We start from the raw sequence: 20,446 nt of genomic DNA on the forward strand, positions 1-20,446 counted from the left end.
GGGAGAGATGGAGTGGGAAGGTAAAAAGGGCCTCGTCTTATTAACCAATTAAAACAGCCCTGGGAGGCGATGGGTTACCGGCGGAGGAAGACAAACTCAATAACGTGGATGTAATTCGTTTAGTCTCTCTCTCTCTCTCTCTCTCTCTCTCTCTCTCTCTCTCTCTCTCTCTCTCTCTCTCTCTCTCTCTCTCGTGTCGTGGAGATTGGTGAGAGAGAGAGAGAGAGAGAGAGAGAGAGAGAGAGAGAGAGAGAGAGAGAGAGAGAGAGCGAGAGAGTGGGAGAGCGTGAGTGAATAACAAGGTACGTAAGGGGGGAGGAGGAACGGTGTCTTTGTGTGGTTGAGGGGAAAGCCTCTTCCCCTCTACCACTTAGGGACAATAAGTTTCCTCTCACAGCTTCTTTTCACCCTCACTGTCCTTGCTTTCCTTCCCTCACTTTTTTTTCTCGCTTCTCTCTCTCTTTCTCTCTTTTTCTCTCTCTCTCTCTCCGCTGACCATTACGTTTCTTTATTATTCTCCTTTTGTTTCTTCCCTTTTCCCTATCTTTCCTCCAATTCATCACTCCTATCTCTCTTCCTGCTTTCTATTTCGTTCTTCCTTTCCTCTTATTTTCTTCCTTTTTCATTCTGTTACTTCACCTGTCCTTCCTTTTTACTTCACCTGTCCTTCCTTTTTCCCCTTTTTCTTCTTCTTCATTCTTATCCTCTAATCCGTCTCTTCTTCGGATTTGTCTCTCCTGCCTTGCTATCGGTCCCCTGTTATCTCCTTCTCATTTCCTTTCATCTCTTCATCTCTCCGTCTTTCTCTCATTGCCTTTATTCATCTTTATACTACTCTTTATCCAATTCCCTTAATACTTTTCCCAGTTATTATTTTTTCCTCTTTCTTCTTCTCATTTCCCAGTTTTTCCCTTATTTCCTTCCTTTATTCCCCTTTCTGCTAACGCTCCTCTTTATCTACCTCCTTTTTCCCTACCATCATCAGAATCACTCCTTTCTACTCCCACTCTCTTATACTCTCTCTTCTATTCCCTCCCCCTTCTTCCCCCCAGTCATTCCATCCTCTCCTCCTCCTCTCTTTCCCTCTCTAGTCCTAAACTCCTCATTACCCATTCCTGCCTCCGTCGCCTTTCGTCTCCCTCTCCTTCTCCCTCTCGATCTCACTCTTACCTGTCCCAGCATTTCGTCCCGCTCTGCTCCGGCGTCGATCCATGGAAGGTAATACAGCCCATCCAGTCTTCCTTTACGTGCCCGGGTGACAAATGATTCCAAGTTTGCCTGTGCCTGCTCGCCCATGACTCATTTTAATACCCAATTTCAAAGTCAAATTTGCGATGGAAAATTCACACGTGACAGGAAGACATCGATGTTAATGCCAGCGGGACGGGACGGGAGGAGAGAGGAGAGAGGGAGAGGGGAGACTGAGTATAAGTGGCTGGAGGAAGGAAGGAAGAGAGAAAAGCAGAGTGGGAGGGAGAATAGAGATTTAAACTAGCAGGAGGGAGGAAGGGAGGGAGGAAGGAAGGAAGGAAAAGAGGGAAATAGGAAATTGGAGAGAGGGAGGAGAGGGGATTTAAACGACTGAAAGGAGGGAGGGAGGGAAGGAAGAGAGGGAAACCGAGTGGAAGGGAGGGAGAGGGAGGGAGATTTAACTGATGGAAGGGAGAGAAAGAGAGAGAGAGGGAGAGAATAAGAAGGGAAACAGTGAATGGGAAACAGAGCAGAACAGAGGAAACGAAAAAAATAAATATATAACAGATCAAGGAAGGAAAACGAGAGAATATCTAGAAGAAGAAAGTAAGATCAAAGGGAAAAAAATGAAAAGAGGAAAAGAGGAAGAATATAACGTAAGGAGGCTGGAGGAAAGATAGGGGAGATAACGAATGAGTTGAGAATGAAGGGGTGGAAAGGGGAACGCGTGTGGGTGAGTAAATAAAGGGAAGGGTCGTAAAGGTGATGGTGGAAGGAATAAGGGAGAAATAATGGTGACTGTGGGCTTGTTAGAGGGACGAGAAGTGTGGTGTTATGTCCTAATCTCTCTCTCTCTCTCTCTCTCTCTCTCTCTCTCTCTCTCTCTCTCTCTCTCTCTCTCTCTCTCTCTCTCTCTCTCTCTCTCTCTCATTGCCTTTTTTTTTCCCTCATTTCAATTCGGTTTCCTTTACTTTTATATAAGCTGCAACACGTCTTGGTTCCCATCTTTGTGTTGCTGCTTTCTCTCTCTCTCTCTCTCTCTCTCTCTCTCTCTCTCTCTCTCTCTCTCTCTCTCTCTCTCTCTCTCTCTCTCTCTCTCTCTCTTTGGGTGTTGTGAAAGCAATCTCGTGTTTGATATTAAATTCGTATCTCTCTCTCTCTCTCTCTCTCTCTCTCTCTCTCTCTCTCTCTCTCTCTCTCTCTCTCTCTCTCTCTCTCTCTCTCTCTCTCTCTCTCTCTCTCTCTCTACCTTTAGTATTCAAGTATTGTTCTCAAGACCCTAAAAGGCATCCGGTTTCTAACTCTCCTTCCTTTCATTCTATTCTCTCTCTGTTCTCTTTCATTCCTCTTTTTCTCTCTCTTTCTCCCTTTCCCTTCCTGTTTTTCTCGCCTTCGTTGTGCTTCCTTTGCAGTGTTCGCCCGCCTTCCTTCCTTTCCTTCCTTTCATCTCTTTCTTTTATCTCCCCTTCTTTCTTTTTCTTCTTCTATTTTTACTTTCTCCTTCTAAATAGTTTTCTTTTTTTCCCCCGTTTTTCATTTCTCTCTATATGTTTTTTTCCCTTTATCCCTCATCTTTGTTTCCTCTTCTTTCCTTTATTTTCTTCGCATTTCATCATTTCTCCTTTTTCTATCATTCACTTCATGTATTACCTCAAATTTCATCTTTTTTTTTCTATCTCTCTAAGTATCTGTGTATTACTTGGGTGGAATCAAAAGCTTTTCGTCTCATCAACTCCTCTCCTCTAACTGACTGTCTTCAGCCTCTCTCTCACCGCCGCAATGTTGCATATCTAGCTGTCTTCTACCGCTATTTTCATGCTAACTGCTCTTCTGATCTTACTAACTGCATGCCTCCCCTCCTTCCGCGGCCTCGCTGCACAAGACTTTCTTCTTTCTCTCACCCCTATTCTGTCCACTCTCTAACGCAAGAGTTAACCAGTATTCTCAATCATCCATCCCTTTCTCTGGTAAACTCTGGAGCTCCCTGCCTGCTTCTGTATTTCCACCTTCCTATGACTTGAATTCCTTCAAGAGGAAGGTTTCAAGACACTTATTTTTTGACCACTGCTTTAACCCTTTTATGGGACTGGCTTTTCAGTGGGCATTTTTTTATTAGATTTGTGTTGCCCTTGGCCAGTGTCCTTCCAACATAAAAAAAAAAACTTTCTCCTTCCTTCACATCTCTTTTCCTCTTCCTCTTCTATCTCCTTACGTATCATCATGCGGAATTTCCCTTCCTCTGTGTTCATAATAATCTTCCTTTTTTTTTCCTTTTCCATTATGCATTCCCTTCGATCTCTTACCAACAAACAGCAAAGACTAACAATAACATCTTTGCAGTTCTCTCCTATCTTTTTTTCCCCCTCCCCCACCCCTCCTCTCTCTCTCTCTCTCTCTCTCTCTCTCTCTCTCTCTCTCTCTCTCTCTCTCTCTCTCTCTCTCTCTCTCTCTCTCTCTCTCTCTCTCTCTCTCTCTCTCTCTCTCTCTCTCTCTCTCTCTCTCTCTCTCTCTCTCTCTCTCTTTTCTGGCCCTTGCTATGAAACACTGCTCTCTCATTGTAATTTTTTTTTTCAAAGGCTACAGAGATAATTAACCAGGTTTTCAAGAGAGTTTCACCTGTTCTTCTGTTCACCTATAACTAGAACCACAAAAACACACTTAAAAACGCATGGAACTTCAACTGGAGCCTTTTGAGTGTAGTGGAGATGCTGTGCAGAAGTGTTTTAGAATATTATCCTATTTCTGTCCCGTATTCTGAAACACTTCCGAGCCTCTCGTTGAAGCTATGCGGGTTTTTAATGGTGTTTTGATGGTTTTAGTAACATATTAACAAGGTATTTACGCCTTTAACAGGAGAAACACTCTTGAGAACCGGGCTAATCATCTCTGTGATCTTTGAATATAGTCTTGGTGAGAGCAAAGCGTTTCTAAATACGAGCCTCCCTCTCTCTCTCTCTCTCTCTCTCTCTCTCTCTCTCTCTCTCTCTCTCTCTCTCTCTCTCTCTCTCTCTCTCTCTCTCTGTGGTATATCTCCTTCTTCCCTCTCCTCACACGAAGGACTAACACGGTGTCTCCTTCACCTGTGTGTTCCCAGACAAACACACACTAGTCTAAATCGAGTCTCAGCTCACTTAATTAGCATTTAAACTCCTTCAGCAGCTCCTCATCCTCTTCCTGCTCCTCACTCTTCTCTCATCCTCTCCGCCCTCCCTTGTCTTCCGCCACTTTCTCCTCCTCTATCTGTTTATCCTTCTCCTTCTTCTCTTTCTTCTTCTTCTCCTTTTTCTTATTCTCTTTCTCTCTTTCTTTGCCTCCTCCACGCTCTTGTTGTCTTATTTGTTCTGCATTGTTTCGTTCTTCGTTTGATTTCTCTCTCTTCCCCTTATTTTATTATTTTTTTTGTTATTCTTTTTATAATCATTCTTTCCCTTATCTTCCTCCTTTTTCTTTCTCTTTTCCTATATTCCTCTTCTTCCTCTCCTTGTTCCCTATCTTCCTTCTTTTAATCTTTTTTTCTTTTCATTGCCACCGTTCTCTTCCTACGCCTTCCCTTCTTCTCTTTTCTATTTTTTTTTCTTTTTCCTCTCTCCTTCTCCTGCGCCTCCTTGTTCTTACCCTTCTTCCTCATTCTGTATTTTTCCTTCGTTTACCTTCTCTTTATTCTTCTCCGTTGTTATCACTCTCTCCCTCCTCTTCCTCCTTCCCTCTTTCTCCTTTCTCTTCTTGGTCTGCCTCTGTTTTCATCGCCTTTCTTCTTCCTCTCTTTCTTTTTTTCATTTTTCTCTTCTTTTCGTTGATATTCTTCTCTGCCTCCTGCTTCTCCTCTCTCTCTCTCTCTCTCTCTCTCTCTCTCTCTCTCTCTCTCTCTCTCTCTCTCTCTCTCTCTCTCTCTCTCTCTCTCTATTTATTTGTTTTTTCCTTCTCCTCCCTCTCTTCTTCCTCATCGTCATTTTCCTCTTTCTTATTCTCGTTTTATTTTATGTTCAACTTATCTTTCCTCTTTTCATTATTATTGTCCTCTTCCTTCCTTCTCTTTCTTTTCTTTAATCTTACTCTCTTCCTCCTTTTTCTCATATTCTTCTTCTTCCTCCTCTTCCTCCTCTCCTCCTCTCTTTTCTTATTTTCCTTCTCCGTCATTCTTTCTTTCTTTCTTTCTTTCTTTCTTTCTTTCTTTCTTTCTTTCTTTCTTCTTCTTGTCCTTCTTCTTCTCCTTCTTCTTCTTCTTCTTCTTCTTCTTCTTCCTTCTTCTTCTTCTTCTTCTTCATTTCATTTTCATTCTTCTCTTAACTTCTCATTCTCTACCTCTCTGTCCTTGCCCTTCTCTTTTTTTTTCTTGTTTTCTTTTTTTCTTTTTCGACTCTTCCTCCTTCTCTCCTCCTCCTCCTCTTCCTCTTCCTCCTCCTCCTCCTCCTCCTCCTCCTCCTCCTCTTCTACTTCCTTGTTTTACTTTTCTTCTTCGTTTAACTTCTTTTAGTTCTTTCTGCTGATTTCGTTCTCTTCCTCTTTCTCCTTATTTTTCTTTTTGTTTTCTTCTTTCGTCCGTTTCTCCTCCTCCTCCTCCTCTATTCCCTCTCTCTTGTTTTATTTCTTATTCTTCCTTTAACTTCTTTTGTTTCTTTTTGCTGATATCGTTTCCTTCCTCCTCCTCTTTCTTCTTTCTCTGCTCTTCCCCTCCGTCTCTTTCTTCTATTTTTTTATTTTTGTTTTTCATCTTTTTCCTATTTCTTCATCATTTTCTTATTTTATTTCATTTGTTGTTGATTTTTGTTTTATTTTCGCTGATATTATTTTCCTCCTGCTCTTCCCTTTCCTTCTATTTTTTTCCTTTCTTTTCTTTCCGTCTCTTCTTTCTTCTAAAGTTTTCTCTTGTTTTCTTTCTATATTTCATTTACCTATTTTTTTTTTTTGTTGATATCGTTTGCTTCCTTCTTCTTCTCCTTTCTTCTTTCGTCTCTTTCTTAAACTTTTTTTCCTTTTTTTACATTTTCTTTTCCTTCTTGTCGTCCTCGTTCTCCTCCTCTTCCTTCTCTCTACTTCCTTGTTCCTTTTCTTCCTTTTTTTCTCTTCCGTCTCCTTCTCTCTCTCTCTCTCTCTCTCTCTCTCTCTCTCTCTCTCTCTCTCTCTCTCTCTCTCTCTCTCTCTCTCTCTCTCTCCTTCTCCACTCCTTCCTTGTTTTCTTTCTCATATACACTTATTTCTTTCTTTGTATCATTTCCTTCTTCCTCTTCCTCTTTTCTCCTTTCCTTTATTCCTTTATTTTTTATTTCCCTATTCTCTGTTCCTTTTCCTCGTCCTTGCTTTTCTGTCCTTCCTCTTTCCTTCTTCCATCTTTTTTTCTTTCACTTTTTTCTCCTTCGTCTCTTCCTCTTCCTCCCGGTCCTCCCTCTCTCTCTCTCTCTCTCTCTCTCTCTCTCTCTCTCTCTCTCTCTCTCTCTCTCTCTCTCTCTCTCTCTCTCTCTCTCTCTCTCTCTCTCTCTCTCACTGCTGTTCCTTCTCACCCTTGTTCTTCTGTTCTTCTTCCTTCCATGTTTCCTTCACTTTTTCCTCTTTCTCTTTTGTCTCTTCCTCCTAGTCCTCCCCTCTCCCTCTCCCTCTCTCTCTCTCTCTCTCTCTCTCTCTCTCTCTCTCTCTCTCTCTCTCTCTCTCTCTCTCCCTCGCCGCGTGTCTTTGTGAGTATCCGAGTCGTGGGAAGTGTTTCTCGTGTGTTTGTTTATCATTATCTTGGCTTCCTCGCTCTGACTTCCCTCTGTGTCCCTCGTGTTGTATTTTCTCCCTTTCTTCTACTCGTTTATTCCTCCCCACACTTCCCACTCCTTTCCTTTCGCCTCCTGAGTGTTTCTTTGTTTGGTATTTGTGTGGTTTATTTAATTTTATTTTGGGGTGTTTTGATTTTTTTGTTTTGTTTTGTTTTGTATTTCGGCGTTTTCCGCCTAACGTGACTTTTTTTTCCAGGTTCCGCGAGGTTGTTAATGGTCTCTCTCTCTCTCTCTCTCTCTCTCTCTCTCTCTCTCTCTCTCTCTCTCTCTCTCTCTCTCTCTCTCTCTCTCTCTCTCTTTTTGCACGAACTTCCTTCTTTCCCTGGCTTCAGTGTTTTCTACTTCTTCTTTTTCTTCTTCTCCTTCCTTTTCCTCCTCCTTGATCTCCTAGTCCTCCTTCTGCTCCTCCTGCGTCTCCTCAAAGAGCACAGAAGTGAACTTGACGGAAAGAAGGTCTGACACACGGGCAGCCTTCACAACTTTGAGTGGGGTCAAGTTTAAAACCCACCAGGGCTCTTATTTTTTATTATTCTTATTTTTCTTCTATTCGTTTCAAAAGTTTTTGATTTCATGAACTGATACATGTTCTAGTTTACGGTATTTGATCCTTCTTGAAAGTCTTGGAATCTTGTTACCTGAGATTGTGTTGTTGTTGTTGTAGTTGTTGTTGTTGTTGTTGTTGTTTTCTTTGTTTTTCTCTGTTTTTTTTAATTATTTTCGTGGAGGTATTTCGGTTTTCTTTTTTTTTCTTTTCCTTTCTTTCTTGCTCTGATCTCTTTCTTTTTTTGTGTGTGTTTGAATTTAGTGTTCTTTTTTTTTTTGCATGTGATTTTTCTTTTTTTCTTTTTCCTCCCTTTTTTTTTACTTCTTAATTAAGCTTTTGTCTTGCCGTGATGCATTTTCGCTCTTTGTTTCCTCTCTCTCTCTCTCTCTCTCTCTCTCTCTCTCTCTCTCTCTCTCTCTCTCTCTCTCTCTCTCTCTCTACTCTACTCTTTTTCCGCAGTCTTAAATCAAGTATGTTTTTTTTTTTTGTATGTTTTTTTTCATGTGTCTCAAGTAAATTAACGTCTTTCTGTAATGTATTCTTTTTTCTAATGTCTTTTTATTCAGTCAATCTCTACGTACATTTTTCTCCAAGTCTTTACACGTAAGCCTCTGTTCCCTCTGCCTTCTCAGGTATCATTTTCCGATCCTTTCCCACACCCACCATCACTTACCTTTCTTTTCCTCACTTTGTTTTTATTCACACACGCTTTTATTTCAGATACGCTTTCTTTCATTTCCCCTCTCCTCCTCTTACTTCTCCTTTCCGTTCCATTTTGTGAATCAGTCTTTTCTCTATCCTTATCCTTTTCCTCCTTTCATCTATTACTCTACTCCTCTCCCCCCTACTTGGTCTCCCTCTTCTCTCTCCTTCTGCATTTCTTCCACCTATCCTTCCTTCTCCCTTCATTACTTTTCTCTCCACACAGTTCTTTTTTCCTCCCTTCACTCCTATCTCCTTAATGATCTTTCCTTAATATCCTCTTCTTCCTCTTCTCTTATACCTCTCTCCCTCCCTTCCCATCTCTCTCTCTGAATCTCACCTTCGCTCCTTCCTCTCTCTCCTATTCTTACCCTCCCTCCCTCCCTCCCTCCCTCCTAAGATACATTAGCTCTGATTTCCTCCTACTCTCGGATCGACAGTCAAGCCATGTCGTTACTCTTCATCGATTAGCGATAATTATGACCAAATTAACTCCTGACGCACACCCACGTCCCGATCACCCGATATCCGATTAGTCCCTATTATGCCGGAGCGTCTGTAAGCGTGACGGAGGGACGCCCGATTTGCACTAGAGATCTTCCACCTTCCTCCTCCTCCTCCTCTTCCTCCTCCTCTTCCTCTTACAGATTTTCCTCCCTTCCTTCCTTCTTTAATTCATTGATAACTTCCTTCCTTCCTTCTTTCCTTCATTTATTAATTCTTGCATTCACTCCTTTGTTCTTCTGTCCATTTGTTAGTTCGTTTCTTTCTGCCTTCGTTTTCTTTCTGGTGTCTTTTTCTGTTGTTTTCTTTTACTTTTCTTTTCTCTTTCTGGTACGTGGAAGTTGGTAGGGAAGATGCAAGAAAGAGAGAGAGAGAGAGAGAGAGAGAGAGAGAGAGAGAGAGAGAGAGAGAGAGAGAGAGAGAGAGAGAGAGAGAGAGAGAGAGAGAGAGAGAGAGAGACGAGGGTAGAAAAATTAACAAAGAAACTCTTGGATTGATTAGGTTTTTCTTTTTTTCTATCTTTTTTTCTCTCTCTCTTTTTCTCTGCCACTTTCTTCTTGTAGGTGATGGATCTAAATTGTGGGCGAAATTGCGTTGACGGGACGGTGATGAAGCGAAGGGTGGAAGTGGCTGGCTGTGTGTGCGTGTCTGTGTATGTGAGTGTACGTATGTGTGGAGGCAGATAGGTAGGTAAGCAGGGAGGTATGGGAGTAGATGAGCAAGAACGTAAATTTCAAGAGTAGATGAGCAAGAACGTAAATTTCAAGATTAAGATCAAGAGAGAGAGAGAGAGAGAGAAGGGAAGGGGATAAAGAAGACCTCCAGCAGGAAATGTCCAAATAACAACTGACGAAGTAACAAGATAAAAGCGAAGCGAAGCTACACACACACACACACACACACACACACACACAAAACAAATAAACAAAAAAAATAAAAAGACACAATCCCCTGCAGACAATAACAACGTACGGAGTTGACTCAATTACAAACCGTGAAAAAAGAGGAAGAAAAGTTGTCCAAACCTCATGAAACATAACGGAAAATTTCAAAGACTTACTCGAAATTGCTGGTGAAAAAATAACACACAGACAGAGCAGGAAAATACAGGGTGCGAATTAGAAAAGCAGTCAAGAAACGGTTGTGGAATTTAGGAAAAATCCACACACACAAAAAAAAGAAAAGTAATGTGTAGAATCAATCAGGGGTTTATGAATCATAGATGGCAAGGCAAATGCAACAAAAAAAGAAGAAGAAGAAGAAGAAGAAGAAGAAGAAAAAGAAGAAGAAGAAGAAGAAGAAGAAGAGGAAAAAAGGTTAAGAAAACAGTACAGTAACATTAAGAAGGAGAACAAGAACAGGAAGAACAAAAAGATGAACAGGAACGAGAACAAAAGGAACGAAAATGAGAACGAGAACAAGAACAACGAGAGAGAGAGAGAGAGAGAGAGAGAGAGAGAGAGAGAGAGAGAGAGAGAGAGAGAGAGAGAGAAGGGGGAGGAGGGGCAGCAAGAGGAAAGAAGACCCTGAGCAGAATAATTCCGGAAACCGAAGTTCGGGTGCGATGTTCGTGTCGCGAAAGTCGTCTTGGCAATATTTTAGGATTGTTTTGAACTTTTGTTGCACCACCGACTTACAGCGTCCCAAGTTTGTTATTAACGAGAAGTGTTTTAGGGCTGCCGCGGGGCCTGCACGTACTGGTCTGGGGGAAGCATTAAGGGAGCAGGGGAGGCTGGGGCGGGGAAGGAAGAGAGGAAGGGAAGAAGGGAAGGGAGATGGTCGTGAGGTAGGAAGGACAGTCTTGCCTCCAAAAAATTTATAGTAATCTGTGAAAGATGACTGAACAGTGTGTGTGTGTGTGTGTGTGTGTGTGTGTGTGTGTGTGTGAAGAACATAAGAAAATAAGAAATAAGGGAAGCTGCAAGAAGCGACCAGGTTTACACGTGGCAGTCCCTGTATGAAATATACCTACCTATTTCCATCTATCATCATCATCCATAAACCCGTCTAATCTTCTCTTAAAGCTCCCTAATGTCCTAGCACAAACAACATGATTACTGAGTCCGTTCCACTGTGTGTGTGGCGCTGACTGACTGACTGACTGACTGGTTGACTGACTTCTTGATTCACTAATTGCCTCCTTCACTTACTGAATCATTCCCTCACTCTCTGACTCACTAGCTGAATAACTAACTGACCACCTGCCTGACTTCCCAGCTTCCTGACTCCTAATTAGTTGACTTCCTAGTTGCCTCATTCACTCAATAGTTGACTACCTCATCAACTGACTATCGGACCATCATAACTACATTACTTACTGACTACTTGACGAATGACCAACCAACCTACTGATGGAGTGACATACTGACTGTGTGATCTTCAACCCTCGCTCACTTGGTCTCTTTACCTTTTCACGTTGTAGTCTTGGTTGTTTTGAATGTCACGGATGTAACACACTAGCACATTAATCTCTCGTTACAGTGGTGTCCTTTGCGTTGCGGGAAGTAGGAGAATATTTAATTTCCTCTGAAGCTTGACTAACGACGCTCTTCACCCAGATTATTGCCTTACGCTTGATATTTCCAGAAACTCAAGTTGCGTGCATGCATGCGATGAAATTTCATTTGATATATACTTTATCTTTTGGGTGAGGCATTTACTGTCCGGTAATGTTGGACAATCACTGCATCCATCACTCCAACAAAACTACTCATTAGATTTTTCTCTCTGCGTAATTTGTGGTGCAGATCTTATTTACGAGCCCTTCTAGTAAAGGACATGGTAAAGGTTCTTGCGTGTTGCTCTGAATTATTTTGCTTCTCCTACGTCTTGGACAGTGAAGAGTTGCTATCTACGCTTGTTCATTGATATACTTACTTGTCCATTTGTCCGAAAAAGGGAGAATCGAAATAAGAAAGGACATCTTCACCACACTAAGTAAGTTATTCAACAAGTCCTCAACGTACGTATTTTAGGGAGAATTCCTTGGACAGTAGTGGATAAAGATACAATATATTTTGGACAGCTTCCTCGGACTTCACTTTGAAGATAAACACACTTAGTACCGGAATCACAACTGAATTTACCAGCGCTAGAAAAAAAAAAAAGACTCAAAACACGAGAACATAAACCTGTATAGAAAAAACAAATACTAACACTAAATACGTGAAGACAGACAGACAAAAAGAACAGAAAAGAACCACCGAGGAGGGAGGGCAGATGAACCTCGGTCCAATTAACTTTTCTGGTCCAGAGTCAAAATTCATGAGTGACATTATGAGGCACAAAAGGCAATCACACTCACTGAAATGACAATGAGTGACTGAACATCATCCGCCTAACACGGGACTATTTGCCTGTGTTTTTCATGGTAATTTCCTCTCTATTACGTTTGGCAAGTCGTTAATCTGGCGCTCTATGATGTTGTAGATTATAAACAGCGATTATCAATTATCAGTCGTTGGCCAGAGAGAGAGAGAGAGAGAGAGAGAGAGAGAGAGAGAGAGAGAGAGAGAGAGAGAGAGAGAGAGAGAGAGAGAGAGAGAGAGAGAGAGAGAAAGTTTCTCTGAACAGCTCTCAAGACTTGTTAGCGCTTTATACACAACTTATCTTGAGGGGAAACGTAATTACCGGTGAGGGGAGTTAAGGGAACAGACAAGGAGTGTGCATCAGGAGCAGCTTCAGATGGAGGAGCTGGAGGAGGCCGAGCAGAAGGAGAAAGAGGGGAAGATTGAAAGCGAGGAAAAGGAAGAGCAAGAGGACGAAGAGGACAAAGAGTATTTCGTGGAACATTAATTTTTTTGCTGTATTTCTCTTACTTTCCTGTCAATTTATGTTGTTTTGGTTACGGTCGTGCTTCGCTGCGTCACCAGTCTGACCCCCTGCGTCACCTCGAGGCGCGCCACTCAGCTACTCATGGTGACTTACCTTTGGGCGGGTTGAGGGGAACGCCGGAGCGGTAGAGAGTCTCGTCGCTCTGCCAGTCCTGGTTCCTCCTGATGGTGCGGGCGGACAGCAGCGCCAGCAGGGTTATCCAGGCACCTATGACGGCTACCCGCCACCGCCGCGCGCGCCGCCCATTGGCTTTGCTGCGGCCTTCACCTGGGGAGGCATTATCATGGTTAAGGATTGCGTGTGGAAGTGAAAGCTTTATGCGGAACTTGCGAGTTATACATAATGACAAGTAACTCTTAAAAATCAAGGTATCGGAATTCCCTTCATATTTCGTTCTTATTATGTTAATAGATACTGAGGTGACGGCAGGAAAGCCGTGCCACACGTACCTGAGGTGGAACATTTGCCGCCGCCCAAGGTGTGCCACAAGCTCTGGGAGCCCAGGGCCACCAGGAGGCAGGCGCCCATTGAGGGAAGATACAACACTCGCTCGGCCACCACAAAACCTACGTAGGCAGCCAGATTGGAGGCTGGGAGGAAGGGCACGACAAGGAGTCCCCACGCCAGCACGAGGAGCAGGGGGCTGGAGGAGCGGCGAGGGGAGCGGCGCTGGGGGCAGGCGGGACAGGATGCCTCACCGTGCTGTTGCACGTTGTTGTTGAGCACGTCGTGGTAGGCGTGCTGGCTTTGATATGTGTACAACTTGGCGGCCATGCTGAAGGAGTGGCGGGCCCTCCAGCAGGCGGCGGCGGCGGTGGCAGCCAGGATTCCCACACAGCCCAGAAAAGCCACGGTCTCCAGGTTGGCGGGGTCACTGAGGCACGTGACCAGCGGCACCGCACCTTGGGACCAGTCGAAGGAAAGGGTGGCGGGCCAGACCAGAAGCCGCCCGTGCATCGCCCAGCCTCGAGCGATGCTGAGGGCGCGCGTGAGTAGCGAGGGGGCATGGGCAGCCGGGTTGTCGGCGGACGTGAAGGAGGGTGTGTGGGGAGCGACACTGACACGCGCCCAGAGCAGCATCGCCGCCCCCACGCCGCCCGGCCACAGCTCCCGCACCAGACTCGCCGCCACGGCCTGCGGGGGGAACGGGAGATGAGAGGCCGTGTGCGTGTGTGTGTGTGTGTGTGTGTGTGGATGGGTGGGTGGGTGTGTGTGTTTTAGGTTAGTATTGCGTTATGTGCGTCCCTGCAGAGTAGTACACATAACGACCTCCACCTCGTGCTGTGGCGTCAGCACCACAGCACGTGACTCTGTACTAATTCATGGATTTGTTACTTTGTTTCTCTCTCTCACCTCGCACTCACTTAAAACTTTTGACGCTCTCCTCTGCAATTTTATTCTATCCTCAAAAAAAATCCTCTCTACTTTTGAGTATATACTCGTTTATTTTTGGAAAGTTTACGTTGTTGGTAATTTTTTTTCACTTGCATTTAACCATTTACATGATTTAATTTGCTTTCTTTCAACATTGACCTTTTTCATTTATTTCTTTACAAATCACTATATTACTTTTTCGTTTCACTTTTGCTCCTCGTTGGCAGTTCCTCTTTCGACATTTACTGGCAAGCTTTATATTTTCGCTGCAGCATTTTAATTCCGGTGAAATACTTTTTAAAATTTTGTTGACATTTACTGTGCTGCGTTTTTTCTTTAGTAAATCTTTCAAATAAGTGAATCAGCCGCGCCTTCACACGCCCTGCGGAGTGGGGTAGTGGAGACCCAGCAATGCATCTGTTCCACTTCCCTCCAACTTCCACCCTCTCCCTCATAGCACTCTATCTATCTGTCAGCACCTGAGTAAGTGTGTGTGTGTGTGTGTGTGTGTGTGTGTGTGTGTGTGTGTGTGTGTGTGTGTAAAGTGTATAAAACTACATGGCAGTCTACCTTTAAAACATGTGATGGTATGGAATGTACGTCTCTCTCTCTCTCTCTCTCTCTCTCTCTCTCTCTCTCTCTCTCTCTCTCTCTCTCTCTCTCTCTCTCTCTCTCTCTCTCTCTCTCTCTCTCTCTCTCTCTCTCTCTCTCTCTCTCTCTCTCTCTCTCTCTCTCTCTCTCTCTCTCTCTCTCTCTCTCTCTCTCACCTTGTTCCTGGGCGTGATGGTGACGACCGCCGCGGCGTGCAGTAGCAGACCCACGCCCAACGCCGTCACGCCCTGCTCTTTACACGCCATGGACACACCCGCGCCTGCTATGCTGAGGCCCAGCCACGCCCACGACGGGAGGTGCGGTGCCCCCCTGCCCTTGGTGCCCCAGAAGAACAGGACGCTGGGCAGGGAGCGTCCGCCGTGGCTGTCCGTCCAACACACACATTCGTGACCACACCCACTCAGCCGCCGCCCCCACGCCCGCCCTGTTGCACGCCCACGGAGGTACCTGGTGTAGGCGGCGAGGGCGAGGCAGAAGGCAAGGGCAGCCAGGAGCTCTGCCCGCCCCACCACCCCTGCCACGGCCTCCACGTGCACAGGGTGAGCGGCGAAGAGCGATCCTGCCCCTAGGCACGCCCATGTCCCCACGCCCACGCCCTGAAGCACGCCCACGTAGGCAGCGGTGACGGCAGCGTGGAGAAAAACGTTGAAAGCGTGGAAAGTGGAAGCTGAGAAGGCTGCGTTGAGCGAAGGGGTTAGGGAAGGCACGGCGGGAGTTGGCACTGCCGACGACGGTGCCAGGGGTGGTGAGGGCGGCGGCACTGCGGCGGGGTGACCCTCGGTGCCCGCTAGCCCGTAGTCAGGGGCCAGAGCGCGAGCCACGGCCGCGTTTACCCTGGGGAGGAAGAGAAAATGTGGTTAGTTTAAGCATACTTCTGAACACACACACACACACTTAGCAGACTGGTTCTTACAATTTCTCCCACAATTTCTTTACTTTTTGCCTCGCCTATGTAAAGTAATATGGTGCGTTTGTAGAATATCAACTAAGAAACTATTTATTTAATAGCGAACAGGAGTTTGTGAATTCAGGTCATGCCATGATTGCTACTGTTATCTTGCAGGAGGGTGGGAGGCGCCGTGTGGGGAGCCATTGGCGCGGTGCACTATCTTCCCGCCCCACTGCTCCAGAAATACCCTCGGGCTCCTCCTGCGGTGAATCCTGAGTCACTATTTTTCCCTCCTATTTCAGATGAGTTAGAGAAGTATCTCTCAAAATCAGAATTGAAATTTACAGGCCGAGGGGAAGTTTGGCAGAAGTGATCAAATTTTGCGAGGCGTTTCTAACTTCTGCAGGGAAGGAGGGAAGGAAGGAAGGAAGGAGTGGGGCGGCTGACAGAATACTGGCGTCTCGGGTACAAGGGGTGCGGCTAAGCTGGCTTCTGGCGAGGAAAAGACGTGTGTCCTTATTTCTGGAAGCCCTGTGTACGTAAAATATAGCCGCCTCATTAGTTAGAGTGCCTCGAAGACTCCTCATGTAGAAAAAAAATTATACCCTTTTAATATAAACGAAGCGAAGTTTTATTTCAGGGTATAAAATAGACAGCCTGGAGTAGATCTATAGGAGGATGTGGCGTTATTGGTGTAAGGTTAACGGCGTAGTTGTGTTCCCGGCCACCTCAATCATCACGACCCCTGGCGCGGCTGAACTTCGCGGGATGGGAGGGGAAGTGATGAGCTCAGTGTGGAATGTCTGCCAACTTGGTGAAATTGTCTTGTTGGGGGCGATGTACCTCTGCCTTTATTGCTGCTACTATTACTCCCACGGCTGCGACTTTTTGTTTCTCATCTGCCTCGTCCCCTTCCTCCGCCTCGTCATCCTCCTCCTTACACTCGTTCTTTTCCTCCTCCTCCTCCTACTACTACTACTACTACTACTACTAATAATAATAATAATAATAATACAAATATTACTGGTAAGGTCGCTACTAATATTACTTCTGCTTCCTTTGTCATTGTCTCTAGTATTTAATTTCCTGTCATTATAATTATCACAAGTATGAGATGAACATTAACCTCTGCTATTATTCACTGAACTGTGCGCTCCTCATTGTTCCCTCAGGAGAAAGAACGGAGACTGAACGTTCATTCTCCATTGCCTCATCATTATCCTCGACCCACTACGTCTCTACCACTCCCCTCCTCCTCCTCTTTTCTCCACAACTCTCCTCTACACTCCCCTCCTCTTCCTCCTCTCCCCACCACTCTTCTCCTCTTCCTTCCTTTTCCTCTCCTGCCCACTCATTCCTTCCTTATTTAATTTCCCGTCAGGAGAATTTAATTTTTCTTTTCGTAGCATCTACCACTTGTATCTTTTCTACACCCTTCGTCTCTTCCTCCCCTCTCTTCAGCGCTCCTCCTGATGCAGCCCTTGACGGAGGCGGAGCAGTGGGTTGCCTGAGTCAGTTCACCACCGAGCGAGTGAACTAATTTGATGTTTGCTCTTCGTCTTACTGGTAATATTCTTTTAATCCCTCGGACTACTGAACGCGGTAATAATTTGACTCTTCTCTCTCTCTCTCTCTCTCTCTCTCTCTCTCTCTCTCTCTCTCTCTCTCTCTCTCTCTCTCTCTCTCTCTATCTCTTTTCACTGACTGCATGTATCTGGTAATATATGTATGTGGAAACTGTTTGTGAGAAGGGCTTGTCTGCTCGGAATCTTTAGCTGTACTGGAAGATGTAGATTCAACATTCCTTCCTTATGTAAAGTATAATATATATTTCAGATTACACCTTACGTTACTCACTCATTTCACTACCCACTTGATATCTCCTGTGAGTTACATTCTATTACTGTCACCTGAATAATAACGGTAACATTTCTCTCTTTCTCTTCCTCCATTCTCGTCCTTCCTTCCTCCCATCTTTTCCTTCCCTCCTTCCGTCCCTCCTCGAGGCATCAAAGGGAGGAATATCGCCAAGTTGACTCTCTTAAGTGTAAACAAAACAGACTTTTATTCGCAAGGGAACTTAGGTGGCCATTTTTGTTTGGAGTTCGATTAGAGTGGAGTCGATATAAAGTACTCAAGAGGGAAAAATGTGGATCCTCCTCCTCCTCCTCCTCCTCCTCCTCCTCCTCCTCCTCCTCCTCCTCCTCCTCCTCTTTCTCCTCCTCCTCTCACTTTTCTTGCCCCTTCTCTTCACCAGCCTTTCCGCCTTCCATTTTTTTTCCTCCTTCCCTTCCTTTTCCTCTTTGCCATTTTGCTGCTGCTCCACTTCTCCTTCTCCTCCTCCACCTCCTTTCTTTCCTTCTCTACTCTTTTTTTGTATGTTTGTCTAGATTTTCTCCATTTTTACTCTTCACCACAACGAGAAGACCTGTCAGCATCACCACCACCACTATCATCACCACCACCACCACTACTTTCACCACTACCACCATAATCCTTTCCTCCTCTCTTTTCCGTTTTCTGTCTCTCCACTCACTGAAGTCTCCAGCGTTCTCTCTGCTATGTATATTTCCATTTCACTTCGATTCACTCACACTGAAACTCTTCGCTTCCATCCCTCCTTGATATCTTTTTTTTTTTTTTACTCTCCCCTTGAGACGTGCTTCGGTTCGGTTCGGTTTGGATTCACCTTTGAAATCGAGTGTTGTATATTGTTCGGGTCTTTACTGCACGATTTCTTCCTGGTCGGTACGAAAAGCTTGGAATTGTGACCGATTAAACGTGACCATTGCTTTTTTTTTCTTTTCTATACTCTTTGCTTTAATTCACCATGTTTACGTGTGTAGATACATGTGTTTCAGTGTATGTATGTATGTATGTATGTATGTGCGTATATATGGATGTGTTTTTTAAGTGTAGGCATTTGTCATCATGTTTGTTTGAGTGTGTTTGAGTGTACGTATGCATGTATATAACTACGCCATGTTTGCTTAAGTATATACACGTGTTTTCAGTGCACGTACGTATTTATTTATGTATGTATTTATGACTGTATGCCAGCATGTCTATCAGGAATGTGGGTTTTGTATTTGGACACCATGAATTCGGATACATTCCTATGCTGCATTTCCGCGTGTCCGTGTTTTTCCTGCTCGAATTACTTGTATTGAGAGTCAAAGTAATTGCATTCCTGTCCGATTTTTTTTTCTTTCTTTTTTTTTTTTTTTTGACAGGGTATTTGTGTTCCCAGAATAATTTGATGAGGAATCATTGCCCTGTTGTCAGAAATAATTATTCGCGTGATTGGGAACTTTAGTTTTGACGAACGGAGTGACAGAGGGATCGACATTGATGAATAGATAGATAGATAGATAGATAGATAGATAGATAGATGGATGGATGGATGGATAGCCAGGTGGATAGATAGGTGGACAAATAGACTGACAGATATATAGATAAATATTCAGACAGTGAACAGGTGTAGATAGATAGATAGATAGGTAGATAGATAGAAAGATTGATTGATTGATAGATATATAGTTAGATAGATACTGATAGATAGATATTTAGATAGATATTTAAACAGATGGACAGGTATTGTTAGATAGACAAATGAGTGGATAGATTGATAGATAGATTAGATAAATAGGTAGATACATAGGTAGATAGATAAATAGACAGATTCAGAAATAGATAGGAACATAGACAGACAGATAGATAAATAGATAGATACTCGTATATAAACATAGACAGACAGACAGATTCATAAATAGATAACTGAAAGAACAGAGAGAGAGAGAGAGAGAGAGAGAGAGAGAGAGAGAGAGAGAGAGAGAGAGAGAGAGAGAGAGAGAGAGAGAGAGAGAGAACACAGTTAATCACCACGAAGAGCAATCATTGAAGAAGAAGAAGAAGAACACAGTTAATTAACCATACCAGAACTGAGCAGAGGCGTATACACCAGCCATGCATACACCAGGCCATAACTACACTAATGCCTTTTGTCTACAACGTGGAGTTAATTATCAACCTCATCCCTTCATGAATACGACTTTCATAAATTAGCAAAGTGACACCATCCCCTCCAGTTCTTTTTTTCCTTAATTAACGCTCTAGAAATTAGTCGTATTCGTATTCAGTTGACTTTTATATTCAGTTCCCTGCTTCTAGGTAAGTGTGTATATATTTATGTATCTGTATATTCATCTTTGCGTACAGATATCATGGTATAAAGGTGTGAGCGTGGACGGTGACAGAATATAATCTCTATAGATTTTCAAAGGTGACTGACACCTGAGCGAACACTCCTGCACCTCAGCACGTGTGTGACCTTTGCTCCGTGTGTCCAGCGAGCAGCGGCGAGGCTATTTCAAAACATGCTGCGAAGTTTTAATGTTGATTGGCACTTTCGAAAAAGTTTTCATATTACAAGTTGTTTTCTATAACTACATATACTGTACACACACACATACACAAAGGGAGACGTACCTGAAGGAGAGGGTGGTGAGGGGTCGCCAGGAGCCGTGGGAACCCCGCCGGGAGAGTGGTGATCCCCCAGAAGTCGTGGCCCCACACAGACCACCACGGCGTGGACCCTAACACGTCAAGGTTTCCCAGCACCGCCCGGCTGTGGAGGAAAGAGAGAAGGTTACTGGGAGGGAAAACAATAACGAGGGAGGGTAGAGGGGCGCTGGAAGGAAAGAAAGGCTGGTTAGAGCAGGTAACATGAAGAGAAACTGGAACGAAGGACAGTTACCTGGAAAGAGAGAGAGAATAGGGGAGGGAAAGAGTAATTAAGAGGAAAGGAAAAAAATATATATATACATAAATCCAAAAAAATGTCCATATGAAAACAAAACTGCAAATAAGGGTACAAAAAAAAATAACAGTAAAAGAATAAAAAAAAAATAGATAGGATGAAGTATCGAAAAGCAAGACTGAAAGAGAGAAAGACGAGAACGGATATATTTATAGAGAAAATTGAGGGACACGTGATGTTTCCAGGAAGATATGAAAGAAGGTGGGTTAGAGGAGGTTACT

General features: G+C 44.0%; 1 protein-coding gene across 1 annotated transcript in view; it reads right to left on the reverse strand.

The window, feature by feature from the left end:
* The window catches only part of LOC135101041 (protein O-mannosyl-transferase TMTC2-like), an 87,261-nt gene extending 71,118 nt beyond the window's left edge, over positions 1-16,143 (reverse strand). Inside the window, exons 1-4 of the mRNA XM_064004615.1 lie at positions 16,112-16,143; positions 14,673-15,351; positions 12,981-13,665; positions 12,625-12,798 (exon numbers count right to left, since the gene is read on the reverse strand). Of these exons, the coding sequence (XP_063860685.1) occupies positions 12,625-12,798; positions 12,981-13,665; positions 14,673-15,351; positions 16,112-16,143 (1,570 nt within the window). The remainder of the gene's footprint in view (positions 1-12,624; positions 12,799-12,980; positions 13,666-14,672; positions 15,352-16,111) is intronic.
* Between the last annotated feature and the right edge of the window lie 4,303 nt (positions 16,144-20,446).

This window comes from Scylla paramamosain, chromosome 6 (genome assembly GCF_035594125.1).
Source record: "Scylla paramamosain isolate STU-SP2022 chromosome 6, ASM3559412v1, whole genome shotgun sequence".
NCBI lineage: Eukaryota > Metazoa > Arthropoda > Malacostraca > Decapoda > Portunidae > Scylla > Scylla paramamosain.